The 16652-nt window shown below is 46.7% G+C and overlaps 1 protein-coding gene across 6 annotated transcripts in view; it reads left to right on the forward strand.

The window, feature by feature from the left end:
• Positions 1-1388: 1388 nt before the first annotated feature.
• Positions 1389-16652, forward strand: part of MIPOL1 (mirror-image polydactyly 1) — a 672982-nt gene continuing 657718 nt past the window's right edge. For 2 of the 6 annotated variants that reach the window (XM_033952866.1, XM_033952872.1), the window contains exons 1-2: positions 1389-1485; positions 7914-8004. In XM_033952866.1, coding sequence (XP_033808757.1) covers positions 7995-8004 — 10 coding nt within the window. In that variant the 5' untranslated portion in view covers positions 1389-1485; positions 7914-7994. The other 4 variants (XM_033952868.1, XM_033952871.1, XM_033952867.1 and 1 more) reach the window with 4 other exon arrangements.

Here is a 16652-nt window from a genome sequence, read left to right on the forward strand (position 1 = left end):
CAACTGAGCGAGAGACATTTGAGCACCAGCAAGTGAGCGCAAGACATCTGCGCGCCGGCAAGTGAGCTTATAGTTGTTATAATGATTAAATAATTAAATTATTATAGTGATAAAAAATGCATTTGCACACTAGTCTTGCTGGCATAAGAGTTTTTACCTCATGCAAAAATGTTTCCTTACATCTTTATTACTTTTCAATTCTATAACTGCATTAAATTATACATACAATTGATATCTCAGACATCATATGATACATAATATTAATATCATAAATCACCCTTCTCGCGCTTTTATTATGCGGGGCAATTGAGCGCAAGACGGGTGCAAGAATGACAAAATTTTGATCCACGTAGGTGCGCTAAGCGTTCCATTATAAACAACAAAACTTTAATCTGAGCAAGCGCACTCAGAGTTTTATTATTATACCCTCGGTTTTCTTGCGATTGTGTAGTGCGCATCTAATATAGCTTACAAAAGTGATGACATGAAAATATACTGTCCGCATGTGCGTAAACTGAAAATATAAACATACCTGCAAATGAAGAAATTTGGAAGTAGTGTTGCTCTCACCAAAGGCGAGTAAAATCCGCACAAGACAAATATCTGGTGTAGAGCAAGTTCTAGCAAAACCAGAGCTTTATATATAACGGACACGGTCAGGCAGCGAAAGGAAGGCAGGCTGTTCTGAGCACATATATAAAGAGGAAACGTAACCATAGTAATGAAAATGCATTCACGTGACATATTCAAAGCACAATAACGTGATCGTGTGTTGACATGCTTAACGTGCGCGTGCCCTTTGCCATGCGCCATTTTAAGGCACGCTGAATTGTTGCGCTGAGTTATCCCTGCGCTCAATTGTCTTGTGCTGAGTTATCCTTGCGCTCAATTGTCTTGCATGCTGTTATTGCGCTCAATTGTCTTGCGCTGACTTGTCTTGGCGGTTTTGTTGTCTTGCGCGCATTTGACCTGTCACCGTCTTTTCACCCCTGCAACGAATCACTGTCGTGTAGTCGGTCACCAAATCCAAGTTTCCTCGCCACTCAAATTCTAAAACTTCCCTTCACTATCTATTATTTTCTGTTCTTGAGCTGTAAGCACAAAGATTTCAGCATAATGTAAAAAATGTTATACATTTCTAAACGGAATTTCTATGCACAGATGCCACTGTGTCATGCTTAAACAAAATTCTGACTCACTAGAAATACTCAAACGTTCAAATTAGAGTTTGGCGGGACTGTACCCCAGAAAGAGGCTTGAAACGCATTTCTCCTTGCTTTGTCTAAAACGAATGCGTTAGTGCGGCTGGTAAGAGCTGGGATGACGCTCTAGGTTGCTAGGCAGTGGCGATGAGGGAGGCGCGCTAAAGTGACGTTACATAGGGGCCATACACATGTGAGCAATTATAATTGTAGGGAGCGGAGCCTGGGCCGTGCCACATACGCCTTTCCCTAGTTCTCGGGAGGGAGGGCACGCACTTCAGAGGTGAGGGAAAACGGTGTAGGAGGTAGTAGCGAGTCGTGTCGGCTCCAGTGACACCGTCGTCATTTTCGGACTGAGATCGTGGGGTTCAGTCTTGTGGCTTTTACAGGAGGAATGCTGGGAATTGTAGTCTGGTGTTTGTTTATCTAGGGTTGGTTATGCAGAGTGAGGATTAGAGATTGATTATACAAGAGCATGTGTCGTACAGGATTGATTATACAGGCGCATACGTTCGTATCTGTGTTAGCGTTGTACATTGGAGGATCGATTCACTAAGGTTGTATGTAGTGGATAGGCAGTAAAACCGTAAAGCACGCGTACTTTTTACTTCATGTGCTTGATATGTATGTATACGTGTATGGGAGGGCTCAACTTTGCAGTTAGAATCTAATAAGGCTATTACTGTGAAACTAGAAGAGCAGGACATATACAATAGTGAATTCATTTGACTATCCTTGATTTGAAAGTATATATATATATATATATATATATATATATATATAGTAAAATTTGAAAATTCAGAGAATAAAGTACTGTATTTGGTTACCAGAAATCTAACTTTTCCTTTGTATTTTGTGGTGGTATGTTAATATTTTCATTTTCAAAGGATTTTAGAACACAGTACTTTCTTTAAATATATGGATTTTTTTTACTTCCAAAATTTAAAGTGTAATTGATTTGCCCTGAATTGGACTGTTCCTTATTGTGCACATGTATGCATTTTCATGTGTTTTAACTGTACAGAATGAACAGATATATTTGTTACATAAATAAATAGATTCTCTGCAGGTTCATGCATGAAGTTATAAAGAAATAAAACAAAAAAACAATGGAAATAAGGGGATGATCTTTCAATGCATTCTATGATAAGCTTTCAAAGGTAACCCTTTTTCTTTAGATCAGAAAAAAACAAATGTTGACAAATATCAGTATATATAAGGAAAACATGAAAGCATTTAGGGATAGGAAGAAGGATGGATGAGCAGGAGACAGAAAGGTGGCAGAGCAGTTTTAAAAGTGGGAAAGAAAGCCCAGATCTCTATTGAGCCTTGTCTGGTAGGTGTAAAAATACCTTATCATTTTGATTTCAAAGGTTTTACGTTTTTGGATTGTCTTAAAGTTCCTTTTTAGTATTCTCACCATAAAATCATTGGTGCAGTGGTTCATTTTTCCAAAGTGTTGTCCAACAGATGTGACATTCTGGTTGGTATTGCAAATTTTAATATGATATCTATGTAGGTTGATTCCGGTCTTTAGCATTTGGCTTGTTTCACCAATGTAAAATGCCTCTTTGTACTTTTTGCACTGAATGATGTATACCACATTAGAAGATGAATATGAAAAGGATCCCTTTCTGTTGAATGTTTTTCTCATATAAGTGACTATGAGATCGTTTGAGATGTGCTTGCACAGTTTGCAGTTTGTTGTACCACAAGAATATGTGCCAAGAATTTGTGTGGGGAGCTTGCTTTTTACCAATTTTTTGTTTCAAATTAGGTAGCTGATGTAAGGCCAGCACAGGTGGAGCTGGGAATATTTCTACTTTATTTATTTTATTTTATATCCTGTCCTCCCAGGGGAGCTCAGAACAGGTTAGAAGTATATTTATTTATTTAAATAACTTATTATCCGCTTATCTCCTAAGCGGCTCACAAGTAAGCATATCGTACATGCAGGAGAACAAGGTTTAAAAAGAATTGCTGGTTAGAAAAGGAAAGCAATGAAAAAACAAAGTTTCCTTTAAACCGGCTGCCTCAGGCCTTATTTTATTTATTTATTTATTTTTATATATGTTCCCACAGCAAACAACTGTAAAAGATAAGAGAGCAGACACTACAGGCTCACAAAGCTGTAGTCTGTGCTTGAAAGGTGGCCAGGCATACAGCTGAGGCTCCTCTAAAGAAATAAAATTGAGGAGATGGGGGGAGGGACTTGACCCATCGAGTGTGGCACCCCCGAGGTCAGATGGACCCCCCTAAAGTTCCCCAAGCTCTTGTTTGGAGAGCAAAAAGGGACAAATTTCACTAACCAGATCTAACAGGCCCTAACTATCAAAGGGAAAGACTGCACAGGCTTACCACCTCCACCTGCTGGAGACAAGGAACAGACTGATTGTAGATGGGACTGCACAGCCCACTTGTACTAATGCCAAAAGTCTTGGACTCCACCTGCTGGTAGAGTTTACATGCATATTTACATTTTTATACAGGTTGTTAGCAAACATGGTTGGCAGTACATTGTCTGTTGAAGATAGCAAAAACAGTTAACAAAGCGTGGTAAAAGATAACATGCCCCCTTTGGAGTGGCTCTGTGTTCAGGGCACGACTTGGCTGGAGGCCCCTGAAAGCAGTTTTCATCGGTCACTCGTTTGGTGCCTCCACCTGGGGATAAGAAGTGTTAGTGGGTAGGTTCACCCTCTTCTCTCCCCAAGAACATCAAAAAGGGTCTGAACAATGGTGGCTACTAAATTATAGACATTTTATTTACACTATGTACACAGGCCTAGTCATGAACAGCCTTCTGTAGTTCAGATATACTGTGTGTGTGTGTGTGTGTGTGTGTGTGTGTGTGTTGCAGCCCTAGGCCAGGGCTCAGCAGCGCTTCCAGTGGCTAAACATAAAAAGTGCACCGGCGTGTGACCCGGACTGGAGTCACCCTGCAGGATTTACAAAAAAGGAACAGAAATCAAACGAAAACCACAAACACCGTGGTAGCCTGGCAATAATGAAAATTTAATTGTCAGAATATCCAAGGCCAAAACAAAGTAAATAATGCAACTTGCAAAATCCAACAAAAGGAAAACTGAAAAAAACTCAGGATTTTTTTTTCAGTCAAAGTCAGTGATTTGCTCTGAGATACTATTCTCCTCAGAGCTTCTTCCTCTCAAGGCCTTCACAGCCTGCTCCTCAGCAGGTTGTAACAGAAAATACAGTCCTCTGCTTTGCTGCACAATAATCACAGTTCCAAAGAAACGAAGCTTCCAGCAGCCATTAGAGCACTGCTGGGAAAAGGAGAGTTCTCTAGGTTTGCCTATCAAAAGCCCCAACACAGCCTTCAAAATCCCTCCCTGGGTGTTAGCAAACCTCTCCCCAAGAAAAAGGCACTTTCAGCTCCTCAAACAAAATAAATGCAAAGTCCAAAAGAGTTCCAAAAACAAAAACTCACGGTTTAAGCTTAGTCCTTCCATGGGTTCAAGAAACTCAGCTAACTCCTCCTCAGGTAGTTCTCCCTGAAGTTCCATGGGAATCTCATCTTCAGGCACTGTTAGTTCTGGAGGTGTCCCAGCTTCTTCTACCTCCTTGGGTATACAGCCATCACCCCTGCTTGAGCCAACTTTCTCCCTATCCTGCCCAGCTGCTTGTTCCAAACTGCAGGTTTAACTAGCGGAGGGACACGCCCTGCTCTGCCTGAGTCAGCAGAAAAGTCACAAAACCCGAAAATAAATGGGAGGTAAAAAAATCACAAAAAGAGCAAAAACCTCCCAAACCCCAAGAAATAGAACCAGGTAAGGGGGAGAGACAAGAGCAAGAATGGTCAAACTACTCAACACAATCTACAAGAAGTTTTATGTGCACGGGAGAGCCCTCAGTCACACAGCCACCCACTGGAAACTCCCAGCGGTAAAAGGCTGTCACTGGCTTACACCCAGAAGAGTGTTAACTGTGAAACATCCCCGGACTCTACTCGGTGCTAATTTAAGTGATTAAAGTGCACCCAACAGTGCTGAGTGTGAAAAAATATATAAATAAATCAAAAAAACACACTCTACCATTCACTGCAATTGTCTCTTACCCCTTATCCAGGGGGCCAAAGTATCAAATGTCCATATCCAGCAGAGCAAAAAATACCAACAGGAAGTACTTAGCTTCTCCGTGGAAACAAACAGCCAGCAGATGTCTAGTTCGTCCGACGGGACTCCGTTTCGGGGGTGCACACCCCCTTCTTCAGGAACGGCTGGACTGCGCTGTGACCCTCCAAATCATAATCATAATGCCATTTTTGCACTTCTTCCTATAACTGAAATATCTAAAACAGTGTACTGCAAACTGTGTGGCGCAGCACATGGCGAGAGGCACGTCCTGTAGGAAGTCAGCCAGCGCAGCTGACTCTTCCTGGCCGACATCTCCTCTTCTCCCCACACCTCCTGGATCCCTGTAACGGCAGTGTCGCAGTCCAGACGGACCTCTGCGCATGTGTGGACATTGATGCGTGACATTACGCATGTGTGTGACGTCATCACGTCGACTTCCGGCTGGGGCACTGGTTTTAGTGTGCCACCGGCTGGAAAAGTTTGCAAGACACTGATCTAAAAAATGTTTTGTCTCCCTGTTTTACTGTGTCAGCTGTTTCTTCTTCCATTTATATCTTTGCTTTCCTCATTACTCAGCCAGCCTCTCTTAACTTTTCCAGATATTTTTGCCTGTCTTCCTCTTTTGTTTCCCTCTTACTTTTACTTACTTGGCTTACAAAAAGGTTTGTCACCCTTACAATAACTCCTTTTCAGTTTTTGCCCACTGCATTTACTCCTTCCAGACATTTCCATCCAGACAACAATTCCTTGAAGTAATCCCCCATCAAAATAAAGTTATTTTTTTTTTAAATCTAGAACATTTACTTTTGAATGAGCCCTCTCTATACCTGTCTTAATATTAAACTATACCATGCAGTGATCATGGATGCTAGATGATCACCCACTATAACATCAGAAATACTTTTCCTATCTGTAAACACTAAGTCCAGTATGACCCCCATCTCACACGGGTTCCATTACCAACTGCTGGAACAGTTCTCCTTGTAGAGAATCCAGGATCTCCCTACTTCTAGAAGACCCCACAATAAGGATACTCCAATCAACATCCGGTATGTTAAAGTCACCTATTAGTAAAACTTCACCATTTTTTAGATATATTTTGAATGTCTACTATTAAATCTCTGTCCACTTCTTCCATCTGTAAAGGTCTGCATATCACACCAATATAAATATATTTACCACTCCCTCTTCTTTCCCTGCAGATCCTGCAATTGTGTGACTTTAATATGATCTTTAACATATAACGCTACTGTCCCTTCTTTTCTTCCTACCCTGTATTTCCTGAACATATAGCCCACTATAACTACATCCCAGTCATTATTCTTTGTGAACCATGTTTCTGTGATCATTACTGTATCCAACTCATCTTTCATTACAGCTTCTAGATCCAGAATTTTTTCTCATACTTCAAGCATTAGTACATACTGCTTTCCAGACTTGCCCCCTTTTCCCATCCGTGCAGAAGTATTGTGTGATTTAATTTCCTGAGGGCTTATACTCATACGGGGGCTTTGATCACCCTGCCCTATCACTTCTAATTTAAAGCCCTCTTCAGTAGATTAGCCAGCCTGCTGCTGAAGACACTTCTTCCCTTCTTTGATAGATGTATACCCATGGTCTACTCTTTTTTTTTTTTTTTTTGAGATTCAAATCAGGTTTATTTTTCAAGGTGCTCCCAGTAACCATGCGTATTGCATTTTGCCAAACAAGGCTGGTCAACGCTATCAGAAAACCATATCTTTCATACACACAGAAAAACAAAAGAAAAATCCAACACAATCTGTAGTGAAGTAAAAGCAACACAAGGAAAAACAAAGAACAGCAGACAAATGTACAAGATGCAGGCTATGTCCACCATATCAATCAATGACTGCGGTCAATGCCACCACCTCCACATAAACCCAGGGACCCGACATGGTCTGCGCCCCAGCCAACACGCCCCCACCAGGGGTCCCAACAAATGAAAATAGGAATAACTGAAGACACACAAAACCAACACATGGATACACAAACACCAGAACACCCACAAGGTCATCCCATGGTGTAGAAAGCCAAAATGCTCTTGAAGACACCATCCACATAGCCATGCATTCATCTCCAGCATGTGTGCGAAAATAATCCTTGTTGCACTATGGCAACTTTTTACCACAGCTTAGTAAAGTGAAGGTAGAATAACAGGAGATGCAAAAAGAATTAAACTGATGGAAATATTAAGCTGATACAGGTTAAAAATCAAGCACCTCTGTTTTATTTTTGATAGCAAATTAGTTTACACATGAATCTGTGATCTGCACCCAACTTTGGAAACCTATATAGACTGCAGGATTAATCTTTTAGCTTTCTGAAAATTTATTATATATAATTAGCTGGGTTTTGTCTCTATGTGCTCATATTCTGATGTCTATCTTAAAATGCCCCCCACTCATCCTTCCATAGGCTCTAACCAGGCCTACCTTGTGAAATTCCATGAGGTCCCCAAGTTTGAAATGATGCTGGTGACCCTTAGCTGTAATCTTGTATTAACACTAGGAGTCAAAGTGATGTCTAAGAAGAACATGTTTGATTAGACCGCAGTTGTTATAAAGGCCTGTTTTTTAATGCCGAGGAATTCTCTTTATAGGAATACTTCTTTTGTGCATGAAGTTGAATTTAGTTTCTTTTTGGAAAGTGGGAGAAGAAGCTGATTGTCAGCTTGGTGGACATGTATGAAGGTAAGTTCATATCTTTTATTATGAAGTTCACATCTTTTCATTATCTTACTCTTTCTCCATTTATCTTCTGGACAGAGAAAGCCTTGCCTTAGAATACCCACAGTACTGTCTATTTATCTTCTGCTATAAACTCAAAAGTGTTTTTTTCCTTTCACTTGTTTTTTTCCTTTTCCCCAGAGAAATCAGGGACAGATCTTTTACCCTTTCCAAACACATCAGAGAGAGAGAACTCATTTCTGCCATAAGGACATTTTTTTTTTATTTCCAGTCTTTTTTTTTTTTTTCAGTGTTTCAGCCTGCTTTTACCTTAAAAGTTGTATGTTGTAACATTAGTTATCCCAGGACAAGCAGGCAGCATATTCTCACATGTGGGTGACGTCATCTACGGAGCCCCAGCGCGGACAGCTTTTCAAGCAAACTTGATTGAAGTTTCAAGCTTGCTATGCTGCACCACGCATGTGCATGCCTTCTCCCTCCACTAGAGGGCGCATCCCCACCTCGTGGTTCTCAGTTCTGTTTCTTCCGCGGAGCCAGAAGCCCTGTTCGTTTTGTGCTCCGTGCCTTTTTGCCTTCTGTCACCGCGGCTGATTGATTTTTCTCGGTCGCTGTGCTTTGTTTGTTATTTTCTTAGTTTGCGTGTACCGTAATCGTCGAAAAAAAAAGTTTTTGTTCGGCTCCGGGGGCTCCCGGAAGCCGCGGCCGCGGGACCTCGTTCGTTCCCGGCCGTTTTTTGTGTTCATGTCCCGTCCCTTGATGGGCTTTAAAAAGTGCACCCGGTGCATTCGGTTGCTCTCTATCACCGATCCCCACCGGTGGTGCCTGATTTGCCTGGATGCGGATCACCCCACTGATTCCTGCACTCGGTGCTCCACATTCCAACCTCGTGCTCTCCACCGCTGGCGTGCCCGTATGGCGGAGCTCTTTGCTGTGGATCCCGCGGCGGGGAAGGCCTCGGCTTCGGCCCCGACCTCGGCCTCGACCTCGGCCTCAACTCCCTTGACCTCGCCGCGGCTGCCTTCCTCTTCGAAACCGTCCTCGACCCCGAAGCAAACTTTGGGTAAGTCCTCGCTTCCTTCCTCTGCTCTAGGGTCTTCGAAGAAGCCATCCACGGGGTCCTCGACGGGGGCGGGTGGGACATCCTCGGCCCCGCCCCGGGCGTCGAAGTCGGGTGCCCCGCAGGAATACTCGTTACCGAGGTCGCCCTCGAGGGAGCACCCGCCGACTTTGGACATGCCATCTATGATGGCTGTCCCCGTTTTCCAGGACATGCTCCGGGCGATGATCGCCTCGGAGCTGTCCTACGCCCTGGCCCACATGCAGCCGGCTTCGGCCTCGGCAGCCTCGGCCTCGGCACCGGTGGTCCCGACCTCGACCTCGACCCCGACCTTGCCCTCGACCTCGGTAGTCGACCAGCCTGAGCGGAGTGTGCGGCCTCGGGGCAAGGTGCGCAGGGTTCGCCGGATTTCCTCTTCGTCTTCCTCGTCGAGGTCCTCCCGGGGATCCTCGCCCTCGGGTCGGCCTCAGGCGAAGCATCAGTCCCGCAAACCTAAGCGCCCTCGGGGGTCGCCTCGGAGGCGGGGTCGCTCTTCGCCGGCGAGGAAAACGAAGGCTCTGAAGGTCTCGGAGCTCCGCCTGGATAACCCGAGGCTTGTGCGTTCCTCGGAGGGAAGGGGATCGAGGGACTCCTCCCCGAGGAGGAAGGAGCTTGCCTCGGTTCCTCGTACCCCGGGGACTTCCCCGAGGGGTTCCTCGGGGCATCGTAGGTTGCCGACCCCGACGAAATCCTTTGGTGTGGCTTCGTGGGGCTCGGTGTCTGGTACCGGTCGGGAACCCAGGTATTCCCGCGAGGCTTCCCCATCCTTCTTGACGGGCGGGCCTCTCGATCTCCTTCCCCTACCTTGAGGCCCTCCTCTTTCTCGAGATTTGTCGTTGACATGGGGAAGGCTTTGGACCTCGACCTTTTGTCTGGGTCCCAATATTCAAAGGAGTTCCTGGAGGAGCAAGATTTGCCATATCCCCCCCGTGAGTCTCCGCGCCTGCCATTGAACAAGATTCTACATCAGGCATTCCTACGGAACATGGACTCCCCTTATGCTGTCACGGCGGTTCCCTCGAAAATGGAGTCAAAGTACCGCACGGTCCCCTGTAAGGGGTTCGAGAAGGCGCAGTTGTCCCACCAGTCTTTACTGGTGGAGTCAGCTCTGAAAAAGTCCCAGCCTTCTCGGGTTTCGGCTGCGGTCCCGCCAGGGCGTGAGGGGCGGACCCTAGATAAGTTTGGGTGCCGCCTCTATCACAATTCGATGATGGCTAACCATGTGCTTAACTACGCTTTCACCTTTTCTTCCTATCTGCGCAAGATGGTGAAGGCGATGCCCCGTTACCACGAGGTTATGCCAGATTCACATAAGAAAGACTTTGGCGAGTTTATGGAAACCTTGTCTCAGCTGCGCTTGTTCCTCTTTCATGCCATCTACGACGCTTTTGAGTTGTCGTCACGGGTCTCCGCCTTTGCGGTGGCGATGCGCCGTCTTGCGTGGCTGCGCACTGTGGATATCGACCTGAATTTGCAGGAGCGCCTGGCCAATTTACCATGCGTCGGATCGGAACTTTTTGATGAATCTCTGGAGGCGGCGACGAAACGTCTGTCCGAGCATGAGCGCTCTCTCGCCTCCTTGGTCCGTCCTAAAGCCAAGTTGGCGACTCCGAAACCATATAGACCCCCGCCGCAGCGTTATCCGCAGAAGTCTACGCCGGCGTTCTCCAGGCCTCCTCCCCGGCGGCCACCTCAGCAGGCCAGGGCACAGCACCAGAAGCCTCCAGCGCAAGGGGCGTCTAAGCCGGCGCCGTCTTTTTGACGTGCTGAGCGGATGCGGGCGGGCCCCCTCCGAGCTCTCGCCAACCCCGCTCCCCATCGGGGGTCGGTTAAGAAATTTTCATTCGGTCTGGACTCTAATCACTTCGGTCGCTTGGGTACTCCGTGTCATCTCGGAGGGTTACTCACTGAATTTCATGACTCCGCCGCCGGACAATCCGCCAGACGCATCTCTTTCCAACCGAGCTCAGCTTCCTCTTCTTCTCTCGGAATCCAAGGCCCTGTTGAGCCTTCGGGCGGTGGAGCCGGTTCCCCTCGAAAACCGGGGACAAGGGTTTTACTCCCGTTATTTTTTGGTCCCGAAAAAGACCGGGGACTTGCGCCCCATTTTGGACCTCCGGAAGCTCAACAAGTTCCTTGTCCGGGAGAAGTTCCGTATGTTATCGCTTCCAGTCCTGTATCCTCTGTTGGACGAGAGGGACTGGATGTGCTCCCTGGACCTGAAGGAAGCTTATACTTATGTTCCGGTGCATCCCGCCTTCCGCAAGTTTCTACGGTTCCAGGTGGGGGAGTTGCACCTTCAATACCGGGTCTTCCCCTTTGGCTTGGCTTCGTCCCCTCGAGTCTTCACGAAGTGCATGGTGGTTGTTGCGGCGGCCCTGCGCTCTCAGGGTCTGCAGGTCTTTCCCTACCTGGACGATTGGCTGATCAAGGCCCCTTCCAGGGAAGGGGTTATCTCAGCGACCCGACAGACTATCATCTTCCTTTAACGTCTGGGGTTCGAAGTGAACTTCCCCAAGTCTCAGTTGTGCCCGGCTCAATCCCTTCAGTTTATCGGGGCCGTGCTGGACACGGTTTGCCTCCGTTCGTTCCTCCCCCCTCCTCGGTTGGAGGCCCTGCTTCAACTGAGCCGCCGGATTTCGCTGCAGTCCTCCGTATGGGCACAGAGTCTGATGATTCTGCTCGGCCACATGGCGTCGACGGTTCATGTCACGCCGTTCGCCCGCTTGCACCTGAGGCTTCCCCAGTGGACCTTGGCTTCCCAGTGGCGTCAGGACGGGATCCGGTCTCCTTTCCGGTGGCAGTGACTCCCTCTTTGAGACGCTCGCTCCGTTGGTGGACCGACTCTTCCAATCTTTCCGGGGGTTTGCTCTTTCTCGTTCCGCCGCTTCGCAAGGTCCTGACCACGGACTCTTCGGAGTACGCGTGGGGGGCTCATCTAGACGGTCTGCGGACTCAGGGTCTATGGTCGGCGGAGGACCGTCTTTGTCACATCATGTGTTGGAGCTTCGTGCCATTTTTCTGGCTGCTCGAGCGTTTTGCCACCTGCTGCACAATCAGGTAGTCCTCGTGAGGACGGACAACCAAGTGGCAATGTACTATGTGAACAAGCAAGGGGGGATGGGCTCTTGGTCCCTGTGCCGGGAAGCCCTGCACCTGTTGGAATGGGCGGTCTCCCAGAACATCTTCCTTCAGGCGGTTTACATTCAGGGAGAGAGAAACTGTCTGGCAGACAAACTCAGTCGTCTTCTTCAGCCGCACGAGTGGTCGCTAAACTCCCGAGTCCTGCACAAGGTCTTCAACCGCTGGGGGACTCCTCAGGTGGATCTGTTCGCCTCCCCGGAGACTCACAAACTGCTCCTCTATTGTTCTCGACTGTACTCCCCGGACCGTCTCGAGGCCGATGCCTTTCTTCTTGACTGGGAAGGGAGGTTCCTTTATGCGTTTCCTCCTTTCCCTCTGATCTTGAGAACGTTGGTACATCTCAAATCGACCAGAGCCACTATGATTCTAATTGCACCTCGTTGGCCTCGTCAGCACTGGTTCTCCCTGCTTCTTCAACTCAGTGTCAGGGAGCCTCTACATCTGCCTATTTTTCCCTCTCTGCTGTCTCAGAGTCGGGGTTCCCTGTTGCATCCCAATCTTCAGTCTTTACATCTGACGGCTTGGTTCCTTTCCCCTTGACTTCGGTCCCTGTTTCTCAGTCTGTGAGGGAGGTTTTGGAAGCCTCGCACAAGGTTTCGACTCGGCTTTGTTATTCCCAGAAGTGGACCAGATTTTCCTCCTGGTGTTCCTCGCACCGTCTGGATCCGAGTTCGGTCCCGGTGTCTTCGGTTCTGGATTATTTGTTGCATTTGTCCCAGTCCGGGCTGAAGACGACTTCCATTCGGGTGCATCTCAGCGCTATTGCTGCTTTCCATCGGCATCTCGAGGGTCGGTCTCTCTCTCTTCATCCTCTGGTTACTCATTTCATGAGGGGTCTTGTGAATGTTCATCCTCCTCTGAAACCTCCTCCTGTAGTTTGGGATCTTAATGTGGTTTTGGCTCAGCTGATGAAGTCTCCTTTTGAGCCTATTGACAAATCTCATCTTAAGTTTCTCACTTGGAAGGTGATCTTTTTGCTCACGCTCACGTCCGCTCGTCGGATTAGTGAGTTGCAAGCTTTGGTTGCGGACCCGCCTTTTACTGTGTTCCATCATGACAAGGTGGTTCTTCGCACTCATCCTAAATTTTTACCTAAAGTTGTGTCTGATTTTCACCTCAATCAGTCCATTGTTCTTCCGGTGTTTTTTCCGAAGCCGCACTCTCATCCTGGCGAGGTGGCGCTTCACATGCTTAACTATAAGAGGGCGTTGGTCTTTTATCTTCAGCGCACTAAGTCTCATCGGAAGGTTCCTCAATTGTTTTTGTCCTTCGATCCTAATCGGTTGGGACGTCCTGTTTCCAAGCGCACCTTGTCCAACTGGTTAGCTGCTTGTATCTCTTTTTGCTACGCTCAGGCTGGTCTCACGCTCCATGGTCGAGTCACGGGGCATAAGGTCCGAGCTATGGCAGCTTCTGTGGCCTTTCTCCGGTCTACGCCGGTCGAGGACATCTGTAAGGCTGCCACTTGGTCTTCGGTTCATACTTTCACCTCCCATTACTGTCTGGATACGTTGTCCAGAAGCGATGGCCGGTTTGGCCAGTCGGTTTTACGTAACCTGTTTTCCTAAATTGCCATCCTCCCACCTGCCCTTTTTTGGTTGGCTTGGAGGTTACCCACATGTGAGAATATGCTGCCTGCTTGTTCTGGGATAAAGCACAGTTACTTACTGTAACAGGTGTTATCCAGGGACAGCAGGCAGATATTCTCACAACCCGCCCTCCTCCCCGGGGATGGCTTCTTTGCTGGCTATGGAACTGAGGACCACGAGGTGGGGATACGCCCTCTAGTGGAGGGAGAAGGCATGCACATGCGTGGTGCAGCATAGCAAGCTTGAAACTTCAATCAAGTTTGCTTGAAAAGCTGTCCGCGCTGGGGCTCCGTAGATGACGTCACCCACATGTGAGAATATCTGCCTGCTGTCCCTGGATAACACCTGTTACGGTAAGTAACTGTGCTTTAAAGGCTCTGAAGTGTGGGTTAGAGTCCCTTTACAGCAGCAGCTATGTTGCTCATACATAAATTCTAGAAATGTCGCTCACAGATTTTACATGGTCACTCACAAAAATACGCCCAACTACAAAACATTCAGGAAAGAACTGAAAACCATACTATTCAAGAAATTTGTCAAATGATCTAACCAAACTGTATTGATCATTCCCAGACCCCGACGCATACTATAGCTATCAACCTTGTAATCTCCCTGAGAATGCCTAGGTTAATTTCTTGTTGTAAACCACCTAGAACTGAAAGGTATTGGCGGGATAGAAGACATCAATGTAATGTAATATAATATAAATACTTGCAAACCTAGAAAATTGTTGATATTTAGAACTTGTTGCTCACATGAAAAAATTTTTTTAGAATTTATCACACACATGGGAAAAAATTTGCATTCACCTGGCCAATTCTTAAGAAGGGAGTATTGAGCAGCAGTACCCCTTGCTCAGTCTTCAAGATGGTTTGGTTTATTACAGTGTTTCTCAACACATGGTTCGTGTACCCCAGGGGTATGCGCACCATTGTCAGGGGGTATGCGGTGATGGCACTGTACATCTCCTAGCTTCCTTCTGCCATCGCATATACGTGGCACCAGCACTGTATTTCTCCTAACTTCCTTCTGCAGTCACGTATCTCCCGCCTTCCTCGTCTTCTCTTCCCCACCCCACTCCCATGCCCGGACCAGCAGCGGCAGCTCACTGTATGCTTTTAACTTCTCCACCCGCTGCCACTTGCGTTAGTTTAGCCAGCAATTCCATCAAGCAGCCTCTGCCCACCTCCAACGAAAGAGAAAGTTGCATCATCGGAGGTGGGCCGGCCTAGCAAAGGCCCCAAGGCTGCCTGATGGAACCACAGCTAAACTAATACTAGCAGCAACTGTATGGGGATGTTGAAATCATGCAGCGAGCTGCCCTAGGGAGAGGAGAGGTACTTTTGGACAGGGAGAAGAGGCACTGCAGGACATGGGGAAGGAAGAAGGGGTACTGCTGGACATGGGGAGAAGGAGAGGTGCTGCTGGACAAGGCGGGAAAGAGAAGGGAAAAGAGGTGCTGCTCGACCTGGCAGAAGGGGAGGAGAAGGGAAAGGTTCGGCTGGACTTGAAGGAGAAGGGAGGGAAATGAAAAGTGCTGGAGGGGAGGATGAGATGGTGCATAGGGAGAGAGTATATTAGTTGTGAGTGGAGTTGGTGGGAAGGAAGGAAGGAAAATTGTTGCAAGATGAGTGAGAGTGATGTGAGAGGGAGAAATGAACATGGTGTGGGGAGAGAACATGTTATGAGTGGGGTTGGGGAGAGATGGACTGGGGGTGGGAAAGAGGGATGTCACACTTGAGGGTAGGAGCGAGGAGAAAGAGAAAGTGCAGGAGGCAGAAAGACTCATGGAGAGAGGGAGAGATGGACGGGGAGGGCAGAAAGGAGGAAAGGAGAAATGTCACACTCCGGAGAAGGGGGAGAGGGCAGAAAATAAAAAGTTAGACTCATGGAGGGAGAGAGAGAGAGATGTTTGTTGGGGGAGGAATGAGGACTGGAGGAGAGAAAGTGTGCAGGAGGCAGAAAATGAAATGTTGGACTGGTGGAAAGGAGGGAGAAATGTTGGATGTCATAGTAGAGGGATGCACCCTGGATTGTTCTTTCTTTCCCCACTCCCTTTGCAGCAAGGGAGGGAATGAGAGAAGGACAGTGAGAGAGAGATATGTTGCCAATGGGGCTGGAGGAGAGAGAGAGAAAAGTTGGACTCGTGGAGGGACAGAGAGAGATGTTGGTTGGGGAAGGGAATGAGGTCTGGAGGAAAGAAAGCATGCAGGAAGCAGAAAGAAAGAAAGAAATATTGGATGCACAGTCAGAAGGAAATGCAACCAGAGACTCACGAAATCACCAGACAACAAAGGTAGGAAAAATGATTTTATTTTCAATTTTGTGATCGAAATGTGTCAGTTTTGAGAATTTATATCTGCTGTCTATATTTTGCATTATATTTGTCTATTTTTCTATAGTTGTTACTGAGATGACATTGCATATTTTAAAGTCATCTGCCTTGACCTCTGAAATAAAATTAATATAAATGATAAGTAACATTTTCTCTGTGTACAGTGTGCTTTGTGTTTTTTAAATTTTGTGGTTACCATTATGTATTAATAAGATTATATTGTGTGTATATGAAAAATGGATGGAAGAAATTGCATTACAATTAGTACTATTATTATGGGGGTGGGGTCTGGAGTTTAGCTTGGGCGGGTCTGGGGCGGAGCTTAGACAGGGTACTTGGTTGATATTTGTTAGACTTAGGAGGGGTACTTGGCTTGAAGAAGTTGAGAAACACTGGTTTATTATACAGAGTTTGCTATACTGCTTTATCAAAGTGAAGGATAAGGTATTTAAAACAAACAAACAAAAATCATAAGAAATAAGAATCC

The sequence above is a fragment of the Geotrypetes seraphini genome, chromosome 7 (genome assembly GCF_902459505.1).
Source record: "Geotrypetes seraphini chromosome 7, aGeoSer1.1, whole genome shotgun sequence".
NCBI classification, from domain to species: domain Eukaryota; kingdom Metazoa; phylum Chordata; class Amphibia; order Gymnophiona; family Dermophiidae; genus Geotrypetes; species Geotrypetes seraphini.